This window comes from Heterocephalus glaber, unplaced genomic scaffold (assembly GCF_053883595.1).
Source record: "Heterocephalus glaber isolate CG9 unplaced genomic scaffold, H.glaber_assembly_v1.0 deba00000122, whole genome shotgun sequence".
Taxonomy (NCBI): Eukaryota; Metazoa; Chordata; class Mammalia; order Rodentia; family Bathyergidae; genus Heterocephalus; species Heterocephalus glaber.
The window spans coordinates 58,036,623-58,063,707 of NW_028258138.1; the positions used below are offsets into that span (position 1 = coordinate 58,036,623).

The 27,085-nt window shown below is 36.7% G+C and overlaps 1 protein-coding gene across 1 annotated transcript in view; it reads right to left on the reverse strand.

Annotated features, from left to right (window-relative positions):
- Myh15 (myosin heavy chain 15) overlaps positions 1–27,085 on the reverse strand; it is a 78,049-nt gene that overhangs the window by 34,094 nt on the left and 16,870 nt on the right. The window contains 5 exon segments of the mRNA XM_087214915.1: positions 3,231–3,401; positions 5,861–6,012; positions 14,676–14,792; positions 16,003–16,141; positions 17,755–17,858. Of these exon segments, the coding sequence (XP_087071041.1) occupies positions 3,231–3,401; positions 5,861–6,012; positions 14,676–14,792; positions 16,003–16,141; positions 17,755–17,858 (683 nt within the window).

The window sequence follows — 27,085 nt, forward strand, 5'->3', positions numbered from 1 at the left end:
AGATAATGATTTTTAAATGCATTTTTACATTTATTAGTCTTAGAAACCTTCATTTGAGTGGATACTTTCTAAGGGCAAAAACTATTTATAACAAATGCTTACATTTTCTACAGTATTTTTTCAAAGTCTTATACAGAGTCTTCATCACACTTGGTATAGCACAATGCCTACTTACCCCTAAGTAACGAGTTTTGATTTTCTGTCAGCCTGTGGAATTATTCAAACATGACTGTTACATCCTCCTGTGAATGTAGCTCACCCCACTTTACTCCTACAACAAAGCCTGCCTCCCATAGATCCTGCTTATTAACTCTATTTTCAGTGCAACTCCCATGAGGCCCTGCTGGTATAGGGCATCTACCTCCCTGGGGATATGAGCATTTATGACTGATTAAATACTGATCTCATCTGTCCAGTGTTTGATGTCCTATGTTCAGCCATCCCCAAAACTGTACAGCAGGAATCCTTCCCTCATTAACAGGGTGAAAAGGAAGCATTTAAGACAAGTAGTGGCTAAACCAATTTAGTTGTTTAATAATTTAAAAAATAATAGAAGTTTTGGTTGTGATACATCTTTCCAATTACAGTAGAAGTCCCTTGAGTGAGTAAAGTGACAGAATGATTTCTTCTGGGGTTTGCACTTCTCATAACCCTTAGTACAGTAAGTCCTGAGGTGTCTAAAGTATAGTTCTCAGCAAACTTCTTGATAATTTATACATGAACACTGACACTTGTTCAGATGTGAACAGGTTTCAGTTCTGGGACCTGGGCTGCTTTGCTTTTTGTCAATAAACAACAAAAAGAGAGAGTTGACAATGACAACAACAAAAAGCATGGAGTTTTATATTTAAAGAAAATACTCATGTGCATACAAGATATAGCTAGAGATTAATATAAGCCATTTTATATTAAACATTGCAAAAATAGCACATCCACACAACTTCTCTTGGGAGGCAACATTTATTTAATGCTTAAAAGGTACCAGGATTTAAACTATATTAGAACTTCATTTGAAATATTTGATATCATACATGGAAAATCCCAGCTGTTTGATGGATTATATCAAACTATTCAGGTCAACTCGGGCACATATGGGGAATAATGTGATCCAGGAAGTAACATGGTTTGGACTCAAAATCTACTAAGATGATAAGTCCTAAGGCCAATTTTCTCTTAAGGCTGATATAAAATTCTAAAATCTTGTCCCAAGACTGAGAGGGAATTTTAAAAAATTGAATTATTGGAAGAAGGATATAACCTTTCAAGGTTACTACACTGAAGCAGAAACACATTTTTAGATGAATAATTTGGGGGGCATATTTGTTAAGAAAAAATAGAAATAATCTCCTCATTAATGCCTTGTGAATAGCCATAAAGATATAACCTTACACTAATACTTTAACATGTGAATTTTGACTCAAATTCGAAGCAAACTAGAATGTTTCAAGTAAGCTAATCCTGGAACAGATTTGTTCACAGACTATATATAGAAGTCACTGTGAACTTGAAGACCAAATTAACACTAAAATTGGTATTAAAATATTTTATTATTTCAGTATGAGATAAATTTTTGTAAACTTTAAAATATAAAACACTAGAAAAATTTTTTCCTTACATATACACAAAGAATGTATGTTTTAAAATATTTTATGCTTATGGATATATTTTAATTCTTTTGAATTTAAAAAATTTTCCATGGTTTTTCCAAGGACTAACTCTTTAATATTAACTACAAGTTTTCTTCATAGAGCCCAAATCAATGCAATGGAAGTTGTTTTAAATACAAAATCTTTTCAAGAAAGGTTTTGCTATTCATTTACCTGACCTGAGTTTCTTTGAAATTGTTTCTAGGAAAACAAGGACTTATCTTTGCCTTCTATCATTTGGTCAGTAATCCTTTCTCACTACCTATCAGCAGAAAATGCAGTGGGAAATTATATCCACATTGCTAGTGCTACTTGGAACAACTGAAGCTAGCATAAACGTGCAATAGCCTTCAGATAAAGTAAAAAATCAATGATGTTCCTAGATCTCTCATGATCTGAACAATCTCTATATTCCAACTTTCTATGTTAGAAAATAGCATTTTATCATAAAGTAATCAGATACCACAGATCACCGTGTCCAGAAGTTAAATCTGTCCTTTTCTTTTTAATCAGAAAACCACAGCTTTTATGATGCCACAAAACATTTACCAGATTATGGTTGGTTATTTACTATTACTTTTAAACACCTCATAGTGGTTCCATTACCATATTTTTTTCTTAGCTTGTCTTCCTCCAGGAAGTTCACTGATTATAAAATAAGTAAAATTAACGTGATGTTCATTTCTGTTAGGAATAGTAGCTATTTTAGACAAAGATTTAGTTTCACCTAAAACTTATAAAATAAAATTGATATGACACTGATTGATAAAGTCTGAAGCCTGCAGAAGACAATGACGGGTCAGTCCCTTAGCTCCTTCCTGACAAGGTTGTAGAAAATAAAATGTGACAGCATAGCTAGAGAACTTACAAAAAGTATAAGGCTTTGGACCATCCATATTTATCTCTAATATTCATTGCAATTCATGATCACAGCAAGAAACATGGGGGATGTAGCTGATGGCATACTACCATGCTTGCTCCGGGAATGAAGCCCCAGAAAAGACCACGCAGAATTCTCAGCAACATCACTAAATTCAGAAGCCTACATTGCAGCTAATTTATTAATATGCCATGAAATATTGTCATAAATTATTTAAACTAACTAGTACTTGTCCCATTAAATGAATGAACTGTATCTGCAAGGTAGTGGCCTTAAGGATTCATAGCAGTTGTTTGCATACGAATTTGTCAAATTTCCTTAAGTCTCTCTGGGTCTACTCATTCACCTTATGTTAAACAGCCAGGCCCTATAGTGCTCACATTTCAGTCCTGTGACTTTCCTGGTTAAAAGCATAGCCATTTTTAATCTCACCAAATATCCTCATTCATAAATGGGGGAGGCTTTGCAAGCTGCAAATGTGCAGTAACAGTCTTCATTAGAGGTGATGGAATGAGGCAATCTACGTAAGAGCTTTGCTAGGATGCCATGGGTGCTGCATGCAAAGACTATCAAGAGAAAATGTGCAGGCTTTCTAGTCCCATTTCCCATCCCTGACAGAAGCTGATTCCCAACATGGATTAACATGGCAAGCAAAGACAATTTTCCTTAAGTGAAAATGGACAAGGAAAAAAATCATTTATTACCTTCTCAATGAGATCTATGCAAGCTTGAAAATCCAGACCAAAGTCAATGAACACCCAGTCAATGCCTTCTTTCTTGTATTCCTCTTGTTTCAGAATTAACATGTGCTGATTAAAGAACTGTTGTAGTTTTTCATTGGTAAAATTAATGCAAAATTGCTCAGAGCTATTACACTTCAAAGACATGAACATGTAGGAAGAAGAGATAAAAATAAAGGTTCACAATAGACCCTCCTACAGAATTTATCATCACTAACAGACTGTTTAGAGTAGAGATCTAAGAAGCTAACAAGCAAGGTTCTTTCTCAGTGAGGTTAATGAGAATCCCTATAATGGCAGTTGACTTCCAGCAGACACCACAACAGAGCACCATCAATTGCTGAAAGCTAAAAAATAGATTATTATTTTCAACAGTATTTCATTTTCTATTGGAAAATTCTTTAAATAACATTAAATAAGTCTCTTTTCCCCCAAAGACATAGTCTAGCTTTTATTACAATGCCTGTAAAAAAATAGGTTACAGCAAGCAGATAAGGGTCGTTCACAGCACAGTGCATTGACTTCTATCCACTCACACTCAGACCAAACCAAAAAGCTATGCCACACCTGATTATAGATAGCAGCATGGTTGAAATAACCAAGCAAAAGGTGGCATATTCACAACTTACATTTGTAGGTGATGATGCAGGTTTATGAGACTAGATCAGACCAATAAAGCAGTAACAAAGAAGGACAAAGGAGATAGTAACACTCCCTTACCCCTATGCCACAAGATTTTTTCATCTATATTGCAAATACAATGTGTGACATCATTTGTAGAGGGTCTATTCTGAGCCATTAACTTCCTGTAAGGGGAAAATGGGTGGGTTACCAGAAATACCATTGAAGCAGGGTGGGCTGTGGGTGGAGGGTTGGGTATTTGTCTTGAGAATTAAAAACTATGAAACACTTTTTGTACACAACTGATTTTTTAACAAAATAAACACATTTTTAAAGGTGTTGAATTTTCCCCCCTTATTGGGAATTCTTAAAAATAAATGCATGCATGTTTTCCCCTGAAAAAATAAAAAAATTTAAAAAAAGGTTCACTTGTAAGAATTCATATTAAAGGTAAACTCATAACCATAATCATATGATGCCAAATAGACCCAATCAGTAAAAAAAATGCTAAATCTAATTTGTGTCTCCTTCTGATATATTTAGAAACTAAAGTTTATTAGGGTAAAATAACACATAATAGAATTATAATTCAGAATCACAAAAGATTTATTTCCCTCTGCTTACCTTTAAGGCTGAATTAAGAAATTAAATAAAATTAAAAATTTAATTTTTTTGTGTATCCTTTTATTGGTACATTTTAGGTGTACAACATAATGACATTCACCCTTGGAGATATGCACCTTTACATACTTTCTTGGTTATTATTTTTCCCCCTTCCCCTACCCTCCCTTCAACCCCTCCATCCCTACCTATTTACAAAGACTTTGTTTCCATTTTTTCATTTTCTCATATTAATTCCATTCCCCTCTTTCCTTTCCCCTACCCCTCCCACTTCCCCCTCCCCTTTGCCCCTTTTCTTCCTATTTCACATTATCTATTATACCTTTTAGTCCTTTTTTACACTTTCAGTTTCTCACACTAGAGAAACTATTTGGTATTTACACATGTGTGTCCTATTTATTTCACTTAAGAGTATCGCCTCAATGTACATCCATTTAGCAATAAATGTTTCTAATTTCTCATTTTTGATGGCTGAGTAGTACTCCATTTTATAAAAAAACCACATTTTCTTTATCCAGTCTCCAGTTGATGGGCATTTGGGCTGTTTCCAAGTTTTTGCTATTACAAACTGTGCTGCTATGAACATGGGTGCACATATATCACTGTGGTATGATTCTTTTAATTCTTTGGGGAAGATACCCAGCAGGGGAATAGCTGAGTCAAATGGGACTTCCAGTCCTAGTTCTTTGAGGTATCTCCATACTGATTTCCACAGTGCTTGCATCAATCTATACTTCCACCAGCAGTGGAGCAGTGTTCCTCTTTCCCCACAGCCCCTCCAGCATTTGTTGTTGGTTGATTTCATGATAGTAGCCATTCTTTCTGGAGTGAGGTGGAATCTCAGCATTGTTTTCATTTGCATCTCTCGAATGACCAGTGATGTTGAACATTTTTTCATGTATTTATTTGCTATTTCTACTTCTTTGTCTGAGAAATGTCTGTTCATTTCAGATGCCCATTTTTGGATTGGATCTTTAAATTTGGAAGGTCTGATTTTTTTAAGTTCTTTATAGATTCGAGTTAGTAGACCTTTGTCTGAGGAATAAAAATTTAATTTTTAATATTAAGTATAGTAATGACTATTACTGTATTTTTTTTTTTTTTTGGTACCGGGGATCAAACTTGGGTCCTTGCACTGGCAAGGCAGACGGCAGAACCACTGAGCTAAACCCTTGCTCCATAGTAATGACTATTACTATTAATATTACTGGTAGCTCTTTTCTAACCAAAGCAGCCCTTAGGTTTGGACTCCGATATTTATAATGCTTTGGGCTTATTTTCCCATGTTCAAGTCATATTTTCTAAACTCCTCATGAATATGGATTGGCTTCATTCTTACCAAATATACTTACTTCAAGGATTTCAAAACCAGTGATGTCAAGAATGCCAATGAAGAGCTGCCTTGACAGCTTGGCATTCATAACCCTGTTGATTCGAGCCACCAGCCACATAAATATCTTTCCATATATTGACTTGGACAGGGCACCAACAGCACAGATAACCCAGAAATCACAGTGAAAATATTCTTTTATCTGGTAGCAGTGTTAATTTTAATCCTGAGCAGTGTCCATCAGTAAACACCTTCTAGCTAAATCATGATGTAACTTACTGACGTGTGGTTCTAGTATTCTGATGAGTATAATGAAAGGAAAGAAAGAAGAAAGAGAGAAAAGGAAGGGAAGGGAAAGGGAAAGGAAAAGAGAAAAAAAAAAAAAAGCAAAGCTAGGATAAAGTAGTGAGCTGGTCTGCTGCTTTCGTATCAAAAGCATAGGTGACCAAAATTGTGTTCCTGCTACTAAAGGACTAAGTGGTCCAGGGTAGTGTGTGGCAATGGACTCTAAAGACTTGCTATTCAAAATGTGGTCCTAAGTTCTATAGGATGGACATCTTCTGAGAGATATAAAAGATGCAAATATTCAGCTAAAGGACAGTATCAGATTGATTGACTTAGATTAATCTGACAGCAATTCCTGCTGCTTTCTATTGACAAAATCTCTATTTGCGCAAACTTTAATTAGGCTCCTCTGACCTAATACTGACTTATCTTTGACCTGCCTAACCCAGTTGCAGCAAAAATCCTGCTTTAGAGAGAATTACTTTAGAGAGAATCTCTTCACCCTTGACATGTGATTATGTTCTTTATACCTTTCATGTATAAATTCTTACCTTTCCTTTAGAAAGAAACCTGGTAAGTCAGTTCAGCAGGAATTTCTCTACCCCTGATGTCTCCTCTTAATAACTTCCCATCCAATGACCTCCTCCCTCTCCTCTTTGGCTACAAAACCCACCTTGTCCTCCTTGTATTTGGACCTGAGCCCAACGTCTCTCCACTATTGTAATACCTCTATTGTAATTGTCCTGAATAAAATCTTCATTACCATTTTAGCAAGTGCCATAATAATTCTTTTTCTTTGTCACTGTGCACAATAAGGTTTGCAAAGCACTGACACAGTAGTCTAAAAATCTGCTAATCCCTAGACCTTGGTTTGGGGCTCCTGTGACTGCTGTTTATTAACTGCATAACATTTGGCATCTCTAGTCCTGGATTCCACCTCTTGACTATAATAGTTTCCAGTGTGGCACTTACTTCCATGAATGGAGAATAGCTTTTTGCTATATAATTCTGACTCAGATTTTCCTACTGTCAAAGTAAGGAAGCATGTCCTTTCTCTGGAGGGCTGTGGCAAAAGCTCTCACATAGCCTTCTAGAGGGAGCTCCAAACTCTGAAGCCTGGATGATGTTACACAAATGCAGATCTTGCTTCCACAGTTTAAAAGTGTTGCTACTATAGTAGATTTCCCACAGATTTCAAGTAGGAGTGATTTTCAGCTGGACACTCTCCAAGCCTGGAAACAGAATGTGCTCCAATATGCAATAGCTGTTACATCCATCCTCCTGCCAAGGAGAGGGCGTGCAGCAGAGCCATTTGGTGATTTAGTTATGAGTCACCTACTCTCTGAGCAGTTATTCTGAGTCATTGCCACAGAAATCCATAAGCCAATGGCATCAGTTTCTTATTACCATTAGCTGCAAGAACATACTGTACAAATAAAGTATCAGATTTTCATCTCCTATAATCAAGAGGAAATTACTGTTCATAGCAGTCAGTTTGAAACATTAGAAAGAAAATAGGTTCATCCTTTTAGGACCCTAAGTACTCAAGAAGTGGGTAGAGAAAAGCTGTTTGGTCAGGTATGAGGAATACAAAGCCTAAAGATTTAGGCAGAGGGAGACATAGCCAGGTCAGTGTCCACTGAGTAAATTAATGAAACCCACAGACAAATAGACTGCTCACTAAGTAATAATTCTAATCCTTTTCATGATTTTTTCTGTCCAATGAATGGGGAAGAAAGAAGCTAACCTCATATTTCTACTTTTCAGGAGCTAAAAGGACCCATTTGTAAGCTATTTTTATAATAACCTCATGGAAAATTGATTACTGCTCTTCATGATAGGAACAACAGAGAGCAAAAAGGAAATAAAGTCAAATAGTCAAATTTTTAACCACTTTGATAATTACCCTTCTTACCTATACAATAACAATAAAATATGCATATTTTAAGGTTGTTATAAGAGATCCACTAAGATAGGAGGTAGACTTCAGAGCACACTTGGAATTGGTATCTGATAAATGTTAATTTCCCCTTTCTCATTCCTTTTTCATTCATTATCGGTTCCTTATCTTCAACCCAGTGTTTATTAGTTGTGTTGCCTTGAGTCATTAATCTTTTTAAGATTCCCTATCTTCAGCTGTAAAATAGAAATATTAATAAAATCCATTTTTAAGTTTTGCTATTAAGATTGAATGAGGTAATCTATACCCATTGCTTAGCATAGCATCCATAGTCAGTACTCAGTGGACACTATTGTTATCATTTTGTCATTATTAATCTAACAGACATAGTTGCAACCCTCTTGGAATAAAAAAATAATAGACCCAAAGAAACTTAGTTGCTCATAATTAGGTATAGTGGTCACAACTTGGGAGAAGTGCATTTGGAAATATAGGAGCCATTTCCTGGTTGTCTGGATGACTTAGAATGCTTTTGATATTTAGTATAGGCAAGGAGGATATGAGAGGAGGTAGGAATGTCAGGTATCTACCAAGTGCAGGATACTCCCATCCATGAAGAATTATCCCATCTCAGATGCCAAATGTTCTCTGGTGAGAAACACGAGGTCATTCAACCTCTTCACTGCGGGGTCCAAAGGGAGGAAGCTGACCAAGGTACCAGAGTGAGTTAATATAAGAGCTAGAACTAAATGTTATATGGAACATTAACACTACAGAATTTTTCTCACCTTTTATAATTTTCATCAACTGACATACACAACTCTATCCTTAGCAGTGTCAATTAAGTCTATAAAGTCAGTAAAATTCCTAAGGAAAGAAAATCCTTAAAGTATAATTTCTCACTTTGTCTCTTGGAGAAACACAGAGAGAAACAACATGGTTTATTGTTTTATGTTGAATAATAATAGACTAGCTTGTTCCCTTGATTCTGTTATAATAAAGGCTGAAGTGATAACTCAGACACCTAAAATATATATTAAAGAGGCAAAATTTTGATTTTAGTCCCCCTCATCAGTTTTATAAAAAGAGAGACTTTGTTCTATAACAATATGTCATGCATGCATGTCATAGAGAATTTCTAAGAAAGTACCAAGAAACTACTGCCAGATATCTCTAACACCATGCCAAGAAATAGCTCAATTTCTTGTGCTGCTGAACACAACTCAGGTTCTGCTCAAAGTAGACTATTTTAGCATTTGTGGACCACCTACAGACTGCAAGCACTGTGCTGGATTCTGGCAGAGTAAGACAAACTAGATACCATTCCTGTCTTCAAGATGCTTATGCCATCAAGAAGGAAGAAAATGTAGGCAGACTGTAATACTGTTAGTATTACAGTAGAAGTAGATTTATTGGTTTATAAAGTAAACTAAGCTACAAAGCTGATTTTTGATTTATTGTTTAAGTGTTTTAAACAACATAGATATAACAGATACCTCAATATAACCAGGTAGGCAGAGTTTACAGAGTTTCATGAAATCAAAATGACTGTCTTCCACCACAAATTTGTACAGTTGTTTACTTTCCATATTTAAGATGTGTGTACCCAAATACTAGTTGTATGTCCTTTGGAATGTTCCCTACATTCCCTTAGCCACAATTACCTCAACTGGAAAAACTTGAGTATTCCCTCCCTATTTATCTCTGAGTATTATAAGAATTGAAAGAGATAATACTTGTGAATGTTTTATATATATTACATGTAATAGAAACGAGGCTACCATTCACTGTACCATTGTCTCTTTCCAGAAAGACTACTTCTTAGCTCTTCCACAGAGAAGGGGATAATGTAATTCTCCCAAAGAAACATGAATGAAAGGGATATCACCTCTACCCTAAGCCCTTGAGGTGACTACATTTCCTCCATAGATTACCTTGTCTGCCTGTGCCGCAACATGGGAAGCAATGTGTCTAAGATGGTATAACCACAAAATAGAAGGAGGCTGTACAATCTGTATGGTACTTAGTATAAGAAATATTTTGTTGTTACTGAGATTTCAGTGTAAATGTTTAATGCAGTGTAGCATATATCACACGGACTAATATAGACAGTAGATATAAATTATTATTTTGAAATGTACTAACAAACTTATATGCTTATATTACCCAGTATCTCAATACTTACTGTTTTAAGGAAAAGCCTCACAAGATCCTCAGAGCATTTGTTATTCTATCATTGTAACATTTTTCTGAGTGCTAAGCAAAACCTGCATGACATTTCTTCTCTCATGTCTGTTCTCCTTGTCCTTTCAAATGCTAACTTCAACAAATTGTTCTGAGACCATTTTTTTTTCTTTTTTAAAATTTATTTTTATTAGCACATGTTTACACTACATAATGATTATGTACATTCATCGTGGGAAGTTGGTGCGTGTGCATAGCACATCTTAATTCTTTTTACATTCCCTCCTCCTCCCAGGCCTCCCCTCTCCCTCCAGGTCTTGGTCCCCTTCCCATTTGCAAAAGATTTATCTCCCAGTTTCCTATTATCCATCTTTTATTTTGCTCTTTAATTTATTTATACTTTGGGGTTCTCATATAAGAGAAACCACAACATATTTAAGCTTGTATACCTGATTTATTTCATGTAACACTATCATCTTAAGGTGCATTGATTTTCCCACAGATGACTCCAATTTGTCCTTTTTTATAGCACTATAGCACTCCATTGTATATAAATAACATATTTTCTTTAACCATTCATCAGTTGATGTACATATAGGCTGCTTCCAAGATTTAGCTATTATGAGTTGTGCTACAATAAACATGGGTGTGCATGTATCCTTGTAACACGATGTCTCTAACTCTTTTGAGAAGGTTGAGAATGGGAATATCTGGGTCAAATGGAATTTCTATTTTTAGTTTTTTGAGGAATCTCCATACTGATTTCTATAGTGATTATACTAATTTACATTTCTACTAACAATGTTGAAGTTTCCTTTTCCCCCACATCCTTGCCAGCATTTGTTTTTACTTGATTTCTTTTTAAATTTTTTTTTTGTACCTGGGATCAAACTCGAGTCCCTGCACTTGCGCAGCAGGTGGCAAAACCACTGAGCTAAATCCCTGGCCCTTTACTTGATTTCTTGAAGTTAGTCATTCTGTCTGGAGTAACATAGAAGGTCAGTGTTGTTCTAATTTGGATTCTTTTATGGCTAGAGACGTTGAACTTTTTTCAAGTATTTACTGGTCATTTGTACCTCTGAGAAGTGTGTATTCATTTCAGTTGCCCCTTTGATGATTGATAGAGTCTTTTATTTTGTGGTTATCATTTCTGAATTCTTTATACATTCTAATATTAGTCCTCTGTACGAGGAGTAGCTAGCAAAAATATTTTCCCATTCTGTAAGTTGTCTCTTCACTCTGTTGAGTGTTTTGTTGGCTGTACATAAGCTTTTTAATTTGATATAATCCCATTTGTTGATTCTTCGTGTTATTTCTTATGCAACATAAGAATGTGGTTCCATTCAGAAAGTCTTTGGCTACACCTGTCTTCGAAAGTTTTACCTGTTTTATCTTCCAGTAAATTGTTTCTGCTTTATTACTTAGATCTTTGATCCACTTTGATTTTAGTTTAGTATGTGGTGAGAGATATGGGCCTAGCTTCAATCTTCTGCATGTGGATAGCCAGTTTCCCAGCACCATTTGTGAAAGAGGGTATCTTTCCTCCAGCTTATGTTTTTGGCTGAATGTACCTGAGGTTTTTTCTCCCCATTGTCTTCTTTTATGCCTTCTTGAGAGATGGTGTAATACTTTAGACGATATAATTTTTTGAAAATTGGGAGATGATGCAGTAGTGATGATTAGTTTCATTATTGCATCATCCTTATAAGTGATTCCATCATTCTTCCACTTCCTTCTTTTTCAGTGATTTTTACCATAATTGGGAATAACTGATGAGTAATAATAAAATATTTATTAGGGTGATTAAATTGAAATTTTTCAATATATAAGAAAATTAAAATCACTAAGTTCCTATGACTTACCCACACACCCACCCATAGACTTATAAATGGTCCCCAAGGTGCTATGTGGTTATTTCAACATAGAATGAGCTTTATTCAACTTTTGCTTGAAATGTGCTCTTTGGTCTTAGAAATACTCCTAAAAATGAACAAAATTCATGAAATAGCAGTCCTTACAAACAGAACTTCTCAGGAAAAAAACTCAATCTAAATGTAAAACTGATCAAGTATTGAGGGTTAAATTGCATTAATGGATTTGGCCATTTACCAAAGACTTTCAAAATCTACTTCATCAGAAACTTCTCCCACACACACACAAAAAAGACTGCTTCTTCACCCACCTGAAATCTAACATTTCTCAGAACAAAGTTGAAACCTAGCCAGGGAAAGCTCCTTAGTATCCACCACGACAATGCTGACCTCTAGGCTCAACCAGCTCCCTTGGTGGAACCCAGGCAACTCATTCCTTGGGATAGTTTCTCCTGGAGTTTGTCTCAGCAAACAATGAGAATGCAAAAATTATGACCCAAAGAAAACAGAGAGGGCTTCTGAGAAAATGCAAGCTTCAAAACAAAGCACTAACAATGTTCAGGTCACAAACAGACATCCAATGTTTACTGCCTTATATTCTTTCCAGTAAATGGATTTATTGTGAGGGATACAGTGCTCCTGTTCTCTTAGGCTTTTTTTTTTTTTTTGGTACTGGGGATTGAACTCGGGTCCTTGAGCTTGCATAGCAGGCGGTGAAACCACTGAGCTAAATCCCCAGCCCCCTCCTAGGCTTTTAAAAATTCCTTTTTATCATTTGTATTTACAGTCAATCCATGAACATTTTGACTATTGATCAATAACATAGAGGAAATGCCCAATTCACAAATGTGTTATGTTCCAATGCTTTGAGAGTTGATTGTTTTAGGAGTTCAAAATATATTTTTCTCCAAAAAATAAATATGTATATATAAATGTGTGATATATGTATTTTGTGATCAGGGTCTCACTATGTTGCCCAAGCTGACCTCAAACTCATGGGCCCAAGAAGTCCTCCTTTTTCAGCCTCCCAAGTAGTTGGGACCTAAAGGCACATGCAACTATATCCAGCTAAAAATAAATTTTAGGTTTCCAGGCCAGCCCAACAAAAGCCTTCTAAATTTATAACGTTGTTGAAGTTGTGTGTTTTTAGAGAGAAAATTAGTAGAAAATAATTTTGTAGTATTACTAATAAACACAAATATTAAAGACATGGTCTGCTTTATCTTGAATTCTACTGAATGAAATAATCAAGTTAATTAGATTAGAAGAACTATAGATATTGTTTTAGGGAGAGACCCCTGCTTGCAAGAATTTCTTAGGCCTGACAACAGCAATTTGTAGTTTTGAATGTCCAGTTTCACTACAATAATCTGTCATTTTCCTTCCTGTGGGCAGGATACACAGGAGCCATGATTAGGGTAGATTTGGGGCTCACAAAGACAGCAAAAGATGGAGCAGAAAGAGGGAAAATAAGCTTGAGAGCAATTTCTTTGATGGAGAGAATTAAAGTAATCATTATGAGAAGATCGCCTAAATCAGTATTAACTAACTTGTTAAGGAAAAAGTAAGGAAACTAAGGAAAAAGGAGGCGACTCAATACTAGTGCCCAGGCCCTTGAACCAGATAGGCTGTTTGGTCATTCAGTTCCCCCTCTGACCATAAGGTGGCGCCATCAGCCCAGGCAGTCAGTTCAAGTGGGCGGGGCTTGCGGTGGGCGGAGCTCCCTAGGACTAAACCATGTTCTCCACCCAGGTTTTTAGAACTCAGAAAGCCTGGACTAGACAGCATGTGTCAAGTTACAGACATTGCCCCACAGACAAGAACTCATCCAATTCTTTAAGGCTCCACCTGCTTACACCGAGCAAGAAAGCCTCTCCTGCTGGACATCGCAACACACATCAAGATTCCAATTCATTCCTTCCCATTGTTTCACAGTGTCAGCAATAGGCCCCTAAGTTTTCCTAATTCCTAAAAAGCATCTAGTCAAAGAGTACACTACATTCTCATCTTTAAATATCCTTCAGGATGAGAGAGCAAGATCTTTCATGATGAGCAAGAACTTTCACAATGGCCCAGTTCTACAACATGCCTCAGTCGAACTCACCAGATTGATCTCTTTAACACCAACTGGACAACCCCTATTCCTGATGCAAATCCCACTGATCCCTGCTGCATTTACATCCAGCCTTACCACCTGCAACACCAGCTCTCTTTCACTTGCCTCAACTTTGTGGCAGTTGCTCCATCTTTCAAGATCTCGCCCAAATACCCCCTCTTCAAAACCTTACCACTTCAAGTTGACTGAAGTTAACTGATGAAGTGGATTTAGAGGGGAAACAGGGCCCCATGCCTCAACCACAGAAGCTACTGAATGTTACATGGTGGGCCATGACTGCCTCTCCAGTTACATGGCTGAGACCATTTCTCAACTAACATGCTACCTTGCATCTGTTACATTAAAGGATTCATTATACCAAATAAGCAAGGGATGAAGTTTACCAATTTTATTCATGTCAGAACTCAACAGCTTTGAAAACTTCTAAGCTAGACAAGCAAGGTATTGATCACAGCAAATGAAAGGTAATAGCACCTTACCAGTTTTATATTTTGACTTTTGGTAACATAGTCATTACCAGCTTTGATTTTAGGATTAATCAAGCCCTTTACCAACTCAGAGGAGTTAATGTCCATGAGGAAAGCAGCTTTGTCAGCATCTGGCCATAAAAAAGAAAAGAAGAAAAGGAGTGAAAGAGTGAGGGAAAAAGGAAACACAATAAAAAAATTCATTCTATTGTAGCCAAAGCCACTAACTTGAGGAAGGAAAGATGGTGTTTAGATCAATGTAACAAAATAGATTGTAGTTTTGATATAAATGGTTGAATCTGAACTGTTCAAAGAAATCTATTTTTTGTGGATGCAAATAAAAATGGCATTGAAATGCACTTCATATTCACTTTAGGATGCCTGTATCAAAATATGTAGATAATAACAAATGGTGAGAATGTGAAGGAAATGGAATCCTCATTGTGAGGTGACCACTACAGACAACAGCTTGGCAGTTACTCAGAAGTTAACCAGAGAATTACTATGTAATTCTATGTAATTCAGCAGTGTCACTCTTACATATGTACCTAGGAGAAATTAAAACATATATGTACACAAAAAAGTTGTACACAAAAAAGTTGTACACAAAAAAGTTGTACACAATGTTTCTAGCAGCATTATTCCTAAAGTCAAAAAGTAGAGGGGAGACCAAATGCCTATCAACTAATGAATAAGTAAATATGATACATTCATACAAGAGAATGCTTTTCAGTCATAAAAGGAAAGACGTATGGATGTATGCTATGACATGGCAGTAGTGATAGTTACACCACAATGTGAACGTAATTAATACCACTAAGCTGTACAGTTGAAAAATAGCTAAAATGACAAATTTTATGTTATGTATGTCTTACCTCAATTAAAATATAGCCAACAGAAAATGTGAAAACCAACAGAAAATGAATCCTTATCATTTCACTCCTGTGCAGTTACTGTGCCTTTGAAATTCCAATGGCCTATGTTCACACCTCCATTGTCACTTAATACATTTTACAGTAATTTGTTCCTTTCTCTATTTTGCCCACAGTGTATATGCTAAAGGTACATAGTTTTAGTCAATCCCTTTTCACATAAGTATAGGAAATTCACTAGCATCTTCAAATAATATTTGAGAGATGCTTATTCTGCAATAGGGGAATAATACATTAGAATAGTGGTTGAGAAAATATTTTTAACAACAGTTAACTGAGGGAGATGATAATGATTAGTTTCAATATTTTCCAAAAACCAAGAATGGAGGCCAACTGCAAAGCAAAGGGGATGGGCCTGGAATGAGAGATTTGAATAGAAATATAAGCCAGTTTTCAAAGTAATTCTTACTTTCTGTGCCATCTGGTTCCAGTTGCTCTTCTCTGGGTTTCTGTTTAAATTTCATGTTTCCAGAGTGCATGATGGCTCCAACAAGTTTATAGCATACATACTTCTCCTCAGGAAGAAAGCCCAAGATGTCCATGACTTGCTGTAAAAAGAGAAACAGATGCCTTGAGTTATTTCTCAATGGCTGCGGTAAGCACCACACTCTGCTATGTGTCACACCTCCCCTCCCCTCCCCACACAGGGCTGCAGGCTGGCAGAAATGAGAGGAAGCACCAAGACTCTGGGTGTGACAATGAAAATCAAGGCAAATAGACCCTATTGGCATTTAGTCACCAATAGCCTGCTCCTCACTCTGGCTCAGCTTGTTTCTAGTATTTTTAGAACTTTCCGTCAACACCCTGCCCCTCTCCTCCCTTATAGCAACAGATCACTAACTGGTTATGTGAAGTCAGTTATATTGCCTTGCATGGTTATGGCAGCAGATGTTATTGCTTATTTTTGGGATCCCATAGTTCTCCTAATTTTATTGCAGAGCAAATTCACTTCAAATACTTGCAAAAGAAAGCATTTAAGAAAAGAAAACCCATCCTGCCATAGAATTGCATCCAAACAGTCACTGCACAGGATAAGGTGTGTATTCCCATACAATCATGCAGGGAGAAATGGGGACAATCTAGTGGTTAATTAAGAAAGTATATCAAGAGACTATAAAAAAATCATACTCCTTGCTTAGTAATTTCACTTGTAGGAATTTAGTGTAAGGTAAATCTTGATATACAGACAAAATATTTATCTTAAAAAATATTCACCACTATGTGGTGGGGCACAGAAGATTGGATATCCTCTTTTTATTGTTTGTTTTTCGAGACAGTGTTTTACTATATAGGCTAGGCTGGCCTTGAACTTGAACTCATGATCCTTCTGTCTCAGCCTCCTGAGTGCTAGGATTTCAGGCATGAGCCACCACACTGGACTTTGATATCCATTTAAATTCTTGTGAAGAGTTTGTAATGGCACTTGAAATGCTTATAAAACAAATCAGACACACAAGTTTAAATACTGCATTGTTTCTCTTGTACGAGAAACCCAAAGTATAAATAAGGAGCAAAATGGAACATACATATTAGGCAGTAGAAAGAACTTGTTCAAATAGGAAGGAGAATAAGAGGCGGGGGGAGGTGAGGAAAGGAAGGGGAAGGATTTGGAGGAAAAAAAACAAGGAAAAAAGTGGAAATGGAGCTTTTGTAAATGGGGAGAGGAAGAAGGACTAGAAGGAGGGGAAGGGAAAGGGACAAAAAAGAATTAAGTTGTGTTATGTACATGTACAAATTCCCCATGATGAATGTGATCATTATATACTACAACATATACTACTAATAAAGAATTTTTGGAGAAAAAAATATTAAATTAAAGATGCTAATTCTATAAGCCAATTTGTATATACCATATAATCACAAAATTTTGTTGAAAAACAAACAAAAAACTATACTAAGCCTACAAAAGCAGCCCAAATAGATTAAAAACAAATACAGTACAGATAGACAACAAAGAAAAGAAATGTTTGTCATTAAGTTGAAATTTTTACATTTTGAAGTTTCCAAATTTACTCTCCTGACAATGTGCACTTCTACAGTAAATGAACTTTGGGCAGAAGCAAAGGAGGAGTTAACCCACTTCTCCAGTCCCTTAAGAAGAACAGTGCTAAAATGTTTTCTCATTGTCATCACCGAACTTTGCCTGAACAACAAGACTTACTTCTATGGCCAGTAGTTCCTCAGCATCAACCAAGCTCTCCACAGCAACTACACCACAGGAGCAGACGAGAAAGTCACAGGGATTTGCAGACAGCAGGAGTGCATCTACAGCAGGGAAATCACTGGTTAAACAGCTCTGAGAAACCCACAAGGCCTAAGAAAATAATTGATTTGTATTCACAGTTTTCTCTTACAGTTTGTAGCATACTTGTAAATAAGCCAAAATAAAATCTACAATCTGCAATCAATCTTTGCCCTCTATTAACTTGTCAGTCATATGTTAAAGCCTTCCAAAAGAAGACTAGCCAAATCCAGAAGCAGATTCAATTGCAGCAGCTTGAATTGATGTGGTTTTTGTTTTTGTTTTTTTTTTAAAGCAGCAGATAATGTGTGCTGGCAAAACATTGAAAACATCAGTTTGGCCTAGATTCATGGCTGGGGGCCAAAGAAAAATGTTTTGTTACATTATAAGTTGAACGAGCCTGCGATGGAAAGGCTAGGAAGCAGCCAAACTTTGGGGTTGATACCCAGGGAACATTAGCAATGTAGCCTCTCATACCAAGTCCTCACTATTAGGAGGCTGAGCTCATCTTTCAGGGGATCCATAAATCAGCTACAGAGTTCAGCAATGAACAGCTGACAATGTCTGGGACTCTTGACATGGTTCACCTCATCAGGAAACATAATGCAGGCTGAAGCCAAGACAACCTGTCAGCTGCACCCATTCAACGGACTCTGCAGAATCTCATCAACCTCTTCTTGCCCAACAATTACACATGATGAAGGTTTTTAAGTTGATCATATTTTTCTGTTCATCATTCAATAAAGATCTGTTATTCTGAACCATAAGATCTGTTATTCTGACCCTGAAGATCTGTTATTCAGAACCCTGAATCTCAGAAACAAAGAAATTGGGCTACACCGATATTCATGTAGGTCTATTTGAAAACGCGCCAAATATTAGCAGTTGAATGCATTAAAAAATTGTATATTCATGCATCTGATTATTTCTCAGCAAGCAGAAGAATGAACTACAACATGGAAGAATCTCAAAGTAATTATGCTGACTGAAATCAGCCAGACAAAAAGGTATATGTTGTCTTATAAAACTCTAGAAAATGTAACCTAATCTATGGACATAAAAAAGCAACCTAATCTATGGACATAAAAAAGCATTTTATTGCTTGGCGGGTATGGAGGGTTGGAAGAAAGGGCTTTAACAAATGAGAAGGCCTGGGGAGGAGAAATTATACAGGATCATAAGGAAACGTCTCCATGAACAGGTGCATTATGTTGATTGTGGCAATGATTTTTCACATATGCCAACAACTACCAACTGTACACTTCAAAAACACACAGTTTATTATAGATCAGTAATATTCAATAGAACTATTTTATAAAACTTTAAAAAGTAAAAGGAAATTGGGCTACCCAAAGGAAATCAAACAATGATAAATACCATAATTTTAATTGAAATATAATCTGCAAAATTTTAAAATATTTATTTATAATGTCAATGATTTTTATGTATTTTTCAATTGACAAATACTATTTGGATTTATTTGTACTATAGGATGTTTTGATATATGTATACTTTTTAAAATTTTATTTTATTGGTACAATTTAGGTATACAATATATTGACATTCATCATTGGAAATTTGCACCCTTTGCATAATCTCTCTTGGTTCTTATTTTTCACCTTTGCCCAGCCCTTCCTTCAACCCCTCCATCCCTCCCTTTTTACAAAGACTCTGTTTCCATTTTTCCATTTTCTCATAGTAATTCCATTCCTTTCTTTCCGTTCCCCTACCCCTACCACGTCCCCTTCCCCTTTGCCCCTTTTCTTCCTATTTCACATTATCTATTATACCTTTTAGTCCTTATTTACACTTTCAGTTTCTCGCACTAGAGAAACTATTCGGTATTTACACGTGTGTCCTGTTTATTTCACTTAAGAGTATTGCCTCAATGGGCATCTATTTAGCTATAAATGTATCTAATTTCACACTTTTTAAGGCTGAGTAGTACTCCATTTCATAAAAAAACACATTTTCTTTATCCAGTCTCCAGTTGATGGGAATTTGGGCTATTTCCAAGTTTTAGCTATTACAAATTGTGCTGCTATGAACATGGGTGCACATATATCACTGTGGTATGATTCTTTTAATTCTTTGGGGAAGATACCCAGCAGAGGAATAGCTGGGTCAAATGGGCCTTCCAGTCCTAGTTCTTTGAGGTATCTCCATACTGATTTCCACAGTGGTGGCACCAGTCTGCACTCCCACCAGTAGTGGAGCAGGGTTCCTCTTTCTCCACAGCCCTGTCAGCATTTGTTATTGGTGGATTTCATGATAGCAGCCATTCTTTCTGGGGTGAGGTGGAATCTCAGCATTTTTTTTAATTAAATTCTTTTATTGGTACATTTTAGATAGACAACGCAATTACATTTCTCATTGGGAATTGTACCTTTACATAATGCATCTTGATTCTTATTTTTTCCCCATTCCTAGCCCTCCCTTCACACCCTCCACTCTTCCCTATTTACAAAGACTTTATTTCCATTTTTTCCATTTCTCAGCATTTTTCCTTTCCCTTCTTTCCTTTCCCCTGCCCCTCCCACTACCCCTACCCCTTTGGACCTTTTCTTCCTATTTTGCATTATTGATTATTCATTTTAATCATTGGTACATTTTAGGCATATAATACAATGACATTCATCATTGAAAATTTGCACCTTTACATAGTCTCCCTTGGTTCTGATTTTTCACCCTTGCCGAGCCCTCCCTTCAACCCCTCCATTCCTCCCTATTTACAAGGATTTTGTTCCTATTTTTCCATTTTCTCATATTAATCCCATTCCCTTCTATCCTTTCCCCTACCCCTCCCATTTCCTTCCCCTTTGCCCCTTTTCTTCCTATTTTACATTACCTATTATAAATTTAGTCCATATTTACACTTTCAGTTTCTCACACCAGAGTAACTATTCGGTATTTATACATGTGTGTCTTATTTATTTCACTTAAGAGTATTGCCTCAATGTGCATCCACTTAGCTATAAATGTCTCTAATTTCTCATTTTTTATGGCTGAGTAGTATTCCATTTTATTTTTAAAAACCCACATTTTCTTTATCCAGTTTCCAGTTGATGGGCACTTGGGCTGTTTCCAAGTTGTAGCTATCACGAACTATGCTGCTATGAACATAGGCACACATATATCACTGAGGTATGATTCTTTTAATTCTTTGGGGAAGATCCCCAGCAGTGGAATAGCAGGGTCAAAAGGGACTTCCAGTCCTAGTTCTTTGAGGTATCGCCATACTGATTTCCACAGTGCTTGCACCAGTCTACACTCCCACCAGCAGTGGAGCAGGGTTCCTCTTTCCCCACAGCCCCACCAGCATTTGTTATTGGTTGATTACATGATAGCAGCCATTCTTTCTGGAGTGAAGTGGAATCTCAACAATGTTTTCATTTGCATCTCTTGAAGGACCAGTGATGTTGAACATTTTTTCATGTATTTATTTGCTATTTCTACTTCTTTGTCTGAGAAAGATCTGTTCATTTCAGATGCCCATTTTCAGATTAGGTCTTTAAACTTGGGAGGTCTGATCTTTTTAAGTTCTTTATAGATTCGAGATAGTAGACCTTTGTCTGAGGAAGAGCAGGTGGAGATTTTTTCCCACATTGTGGGTTGTCTCTTCACACTGCAAGTGGTTTCTCTTGCTGAGCAGAAGCCTTTTAATAAGAAGAGATCCCACTTGTTGATTGTTTGTGATAGTTCATGGGTAACTGAGGTTTTGTTCATAAAATCTTTTCCTACACCAATGTCTTCAAGAGTTCTACTTAACCTCTGTTCTAGCCAATTCAGCCTTTCTATTTTAATATTTAGATTTTCAATCCATTTTGATTTTAGTTTAGTGCATGGTGAGAGATATAGGTCTAGTTTTAATCTTTGGCAAGTTGAAGCCCAAGTTTTCCAGCACCATTTATTAAAGAGGCTATCTTTCCTCCAGTGAGGGTGTTTGGCTCCTTTATTGAAGATGAGATGGCTGAGTGTGTCTGGCATTGTTTCTGCATCTTCTAATCTGTTCCACTGGTCCTCAGGTCTGTTTCTTTGCCAGGACCATGCTGTTTTTATCACAGTAGCTTTGTAGTATAGTTGCAGGTTGGGGATTGTGATACCCCCTGCCATGTCTCTGTTACCTAGAATTGCTTTTGCTATTCTGGGTCTCTTCTTGTTCCAAATGAATTTTTGGATTGTTTTCTCAAGGTCCATGAAGTATGCTGCTGGGATCTCAATTGGAATTGCATTAAATCTATATAGCAGTTTTGGAAGTATGGCCATTTTCACTATATTAATCCTTCCTACCTAGGGGCAGGGGATGTCTGTCCATTTTCTGATATCATCTTCAATCTCTCTTTTCAGAGTGCCATAGTTTTCAGAGAAGAGGTCTTTGATTTCTTTGGTTAGGATGATTCCTAGGTATTTCAGTTTTTTGGATGGTATTGAGAAAGGAATTATTTGCCCTATTTCTCTCTCAGTGAGTCTGTCATTGGTGTAGAGGAAAGCTATTGATTTTTGTGTGTTGACCTTGTAACCAGCTACTTGACTGAATTTGGTTATTAAGCCTAGAAGACTTTTGGTGGAGTTCTAAGGGTCTTCTATATACAGTATCATGTCATCTGCAAATAATGACAATTTGACTTCTTCATTTCCTATTTTATTCCTTTTATTTCTTTCTCTTGTCTAATTGCCATGGCTAATGTTTCCAGAACTATATTGAACAAGAGTGGTGATAGTGGACATCCTTGCCTTGTTCCTGATTTGAGTGTGAAGGATTTCACTTTTTGACCATCTAGTATGATATTGGCTGTTGGTTTTTCATAGATGGCTTCTATCAGTTTGAGGTAGAGACCATCTATTCCAATTTTTTGTAGGGTTTTTATCATAAATGCATGTTGGATTTTGTCAAATGCTTTTTCTGTGTCTATGGAGATAATCATATGGTTTTTGTCCTTGGCTCTATTGATATAGTGTATTACATTGATTGATTTTCATATATTGAACCATCCCTGCATCCCTAGGATGAATCCCACTTGATCAGGGTGTATGATCTTCTTGATGATCTTCTTCATTCTGTTTGCCATTATCTTATTAAGGATTTTTCCATCTATGTTCATTAGTGAGATTGGCCTATAGTTCTCCTTTTCAGTTGGGTCTTTCTCTGCTTTGGGGATCAAGGTGATGGTTGCTTCCAGGAATGAATTTGGGAGTATTGCTTCCCTTTCAATTTCACTGAAGAGTTTAAACAGTAGTGGCAGCAGTTCCTCTCTAAATGTCTTCTAGAATTCAGCACTGAAGCCATCTGGGCCCAGGCTTTTCTTAGTTGGTAAGGTTTAATTACATTTTCAATTTCTTTGTTTGATATTGGGTTGTGCAGAATTTTTAGGTCTTCTTCATTCAACTTTGGTAATTCATATGTGATAGGTCTCCCACCACCTCAGCAGCTATTATGTGTAGTAGCTGCCCTCTTCCTATTGTGCCTTGCCCCCTCCCCTGTGTGACATCATGCCAAGATGGTTGTTCCCACCAAAGAATAAACCCTTCTTCCTAGTATGCCCCTGTTCCTGCCTAGAAAGTAACCTAATACTCGCTCACCTCCTACCACCTAGTGACATCATGGGCTCCTCCATTCCCTAGTCACCACCTCACTCAACCCCACCTCAGCCCCTACAAACCCCACCCCAGTCTCTATAAAAGACTCTCCCTGCCCTGGCCATGTTGCTTTTGTCTCTCCTTTGTTCAGAGACAGCCCGGCCGATCTATTCCCCTAATAAAGGCTTATTGTGGCCTGGTCTGGTCTTGGTCTTTGGCTCTTTTACCTGACAATATGTATCTAGGAATCTGTCCATTTCTTCTGTGTTGTCCATCTTATTGGCTTATAGGTTCTGGAAGTAGATATTGATGATCCTCTGGATTTCTGCTGGGTCTGTGTAATTTCACCTTTTTCATTCCTAACTGCATGGATTTGGGTCTTTTCTTTCCTTTTTCTGATAAGGTTGGCTAAGGGTTTGTCAATTTTCTTGATTCTTTCGAAGAACCAACTCTTGGCTTCATTGATTTTTTGTATTGTTCTCTTAGTCTCAATTGCATCGATTTCTCCTCTGATCTTTATAATTTCCTCCCTGTATGAGCTTTGGGTTTGTCCTGCTCTTCTTTTTCTAGAGGCTTGAGGTTCAGCATCAGGTTGTTTAATTGGGCTCGTTCTGTTTTCCTAATATGCGTATTCACTGCTCTGAATTTCCCTCGTAAGACTGCTTTCATTGTGTCCCATAGATTCCCATATGTTGTATTGTCATTGTCATTTAATTGAAGGAACTGTCTGATTTCTTCTTTAATTTCCTCTATGACCCATTGGTTATTCAGAAATGTGTTGTTCAATTTCCATGTGTTTATGAAATTTTTTGAGTTTCTTTTGCTATGGATCTCCAATTTCATTGCACTATGGTCTGATAATGTACCGGGGATAACTTAATTCCTTTGCACTTACTTAAACACATTCTATGACTGAGTATGTAGTCTATTTTGGAGAATGACCCATGTGCAGCTGAGAAGAATGTGCATTCTCATTTTGTGGGTGAAACTCTCTGTAAACATCTGTCAAGTTCATTTGCTCAAGAGTTTGTTTGAGTTCGAGTATTTCATTACTTACTTTTTGTCTAGTTGATCTATCTATTTGTGACAGTGGGGTATTGAGGACCCCACTACAATTGTATTAGTGAATGTATGACTTTTCATGTCCATTAGTATTTGTTTTATACAGTTGGGTGCACTAGTGTTTGATGCGTAGATATTCATGATTGTCATCTCTTCCTCTTGGATTCTTCCCTTTACAAGGATGTAGTGTCCTTCTTTGTCTCTCTTAATCTATGTTGGTTTGAAATCTACTTGATCTGCAAAAAGGATAGCTACTCCTGCTTTTTTTCTGGTTCCAGTCACATGGACTATTGTTTTCCACCATTTAACTTTCAGTCTATGAGTTTCCTTTGGAATTAAGTGTGTTTCTTGTATGCAGCATATTGTTGGATCTTGCTTTTTGACCCATTCTGCCAGTCTATTTCTTTTGATTGGTGAGCTGAGACCATTAACATCAATGGTTATAACAGATACGTATTGACTTATTTTCATGACTTTTTCTTTTTGTTGGGTTCTCCCCCTCTACATTTAATTTCTTTTCATCCCAAATGTGTTCTTTATGCTGGGCTTCCTGGGGTTTTGATCCTCACTGTCTTATGTTATTCTTCTTTGCATCATGTAGCAGCTGCTGGATTGATTTCTCATGGTCCCTTACAATTTTGAAGCAATTTTTCTTTTCCTGGCCACTAATTGCAATCTTATCTTCTATATCTGAAATTCTGTCCTCACATTGGTTCATTCTGTTGTGTAGACTTTCAATGGAGTTTTTAATCTCCTGGAAATCTGTTTGTATCCGTTTTATGGATTCCATTTGTTTCCTTTGTTGGGATTCCATCATGTTCCTCAGTTCCTTTTTTTTTTATCTGTGTCCTCTCTAGATTTATTAATCATGTTTTGCACTATGGGCACAACCTCTGCTGTTATCTGAAAAATTATTTCTGATTTCATTGTTTCCAGATCTTCTTTTGTTTCCAGTTCAGGAAGTCCAGGTGGTTGAGTATCAGAGTGTTCCATCTCCTTTACCTTTGAGGTTTTGTGGGTGATCTTGAGTCTGGTTTTGAGACTTGTTTACGTGTCTTCTCATTTCAATGGGGTGTAGTGCTGTTAGTGCCCATTTGGTTCACCTCCTCTGTGCTGGGAGCAGTGGAACAGTGGCCAAGAAGCCCCTTCCGTGGGCTGGGAGTAGTGGAATGGCAGCCCGGAAGCCCCTTCCTCTGGGCTGGGAGCAGTGGAAGCGATATATGTATACATTTTGAAATGGCTCAACCATTCCTTACATAGATATTCTTATGGTAGAACTTTTAAAATTTACTCTCAGCAGTTTTCAAGTACATAATGCATTGTTAACTGTGTCACCACATTGTACAATATATCTCATGAACTTACTTGGTTTTTGTGGATTCCACATATGAATAAGATCATATAGTATTTATCTTTCTATGCCTGGCTTATTTCACTTAACAGTGTTCTGCTGCTTCATCTATGCTTTGCAAATAGCAGGATATTTTTAAAGGCTGAATGGTATTCATATATATATATCACAATTTCATTATAGATTTATCTTTAATGGATACTTAGATTGATTTATATCTTGCCTATGGTGAATAATACTCCAATTAAAATCAGAGTGCATATATCTCTTTGAGTTAATCATTGCATTGTCACTGGATATGTACCCATAAATGTGATTTCTGAATCATATGGTACTTTGATTTTAATTTTTTTAGGAACTTTAATACATTTGCCATAATGACTATAGCAATTTACATTACCAGTAACTGTAAAAAGGTTGTCTTTTCTCCACTTCCTTCCCAACACTTGCAATCTCTTATCTGTTTCACTTTCTAACAGTTATAAAGTGCTATCGGTGTGATTTTTGTTTGCATTTCTCTGATGATCAAAATGTCAAGCATTTTTTTGTATAATCCTGTTAGCCATTTGCATATCTTCCTTTGAGAAATGTCTTTTCAGGTTTTTTGTGATTTGGAATCAGTGTGGTTTTGTGTTTTTTTGTTTTTAGAATTAAGTTACTGGAGTTCCCAGTATAGTTTGGATATCAACCCTTTTTCAGATATATAGTTTCCAAATATTTCTCCTCATTCCATAGGATGCTTCTCCACTCTACAGGTTGTCACACTGCAGTAGATGAGTACTGAGGATAGTCAGCAAGGATTTAAAAAGGCAAGGACCTTTTGGTCTCTGAACTCTCCTCTTGGAGTTTATGTATCAGCTGAATAGTAAGAATGGGTACAGTAAATAAAAACAAAGACAAAAGTAAAAATATCATAGAGGGAAAGGTAGACAGATATATGTAGGGTCAAGCTATAGAAATTGCACTAAGACCTGAAGAATTCCAAAGGACCTTTATCTGAAAAAACTAGGAAGTGGGTCTTGGCCATGTCTGCAACAAGGGTTAGACCTAAGTTAGAGTAAAAGGAGAGATGTCCCCATGGCTATATAGAGGCTGGACGGATCTAGAGCAACACTTTGCCTCACTTTCTCAAAATCTACACTGTAATCAGTCTGTAACTTTTATGCCAGATTATTTTGTAGTATAGAAAAATGCTCATATTTTAGGAGATTTGGACACAATACTCCTACTGTTACTATGTTCCCTCTTATATCTTCAGGA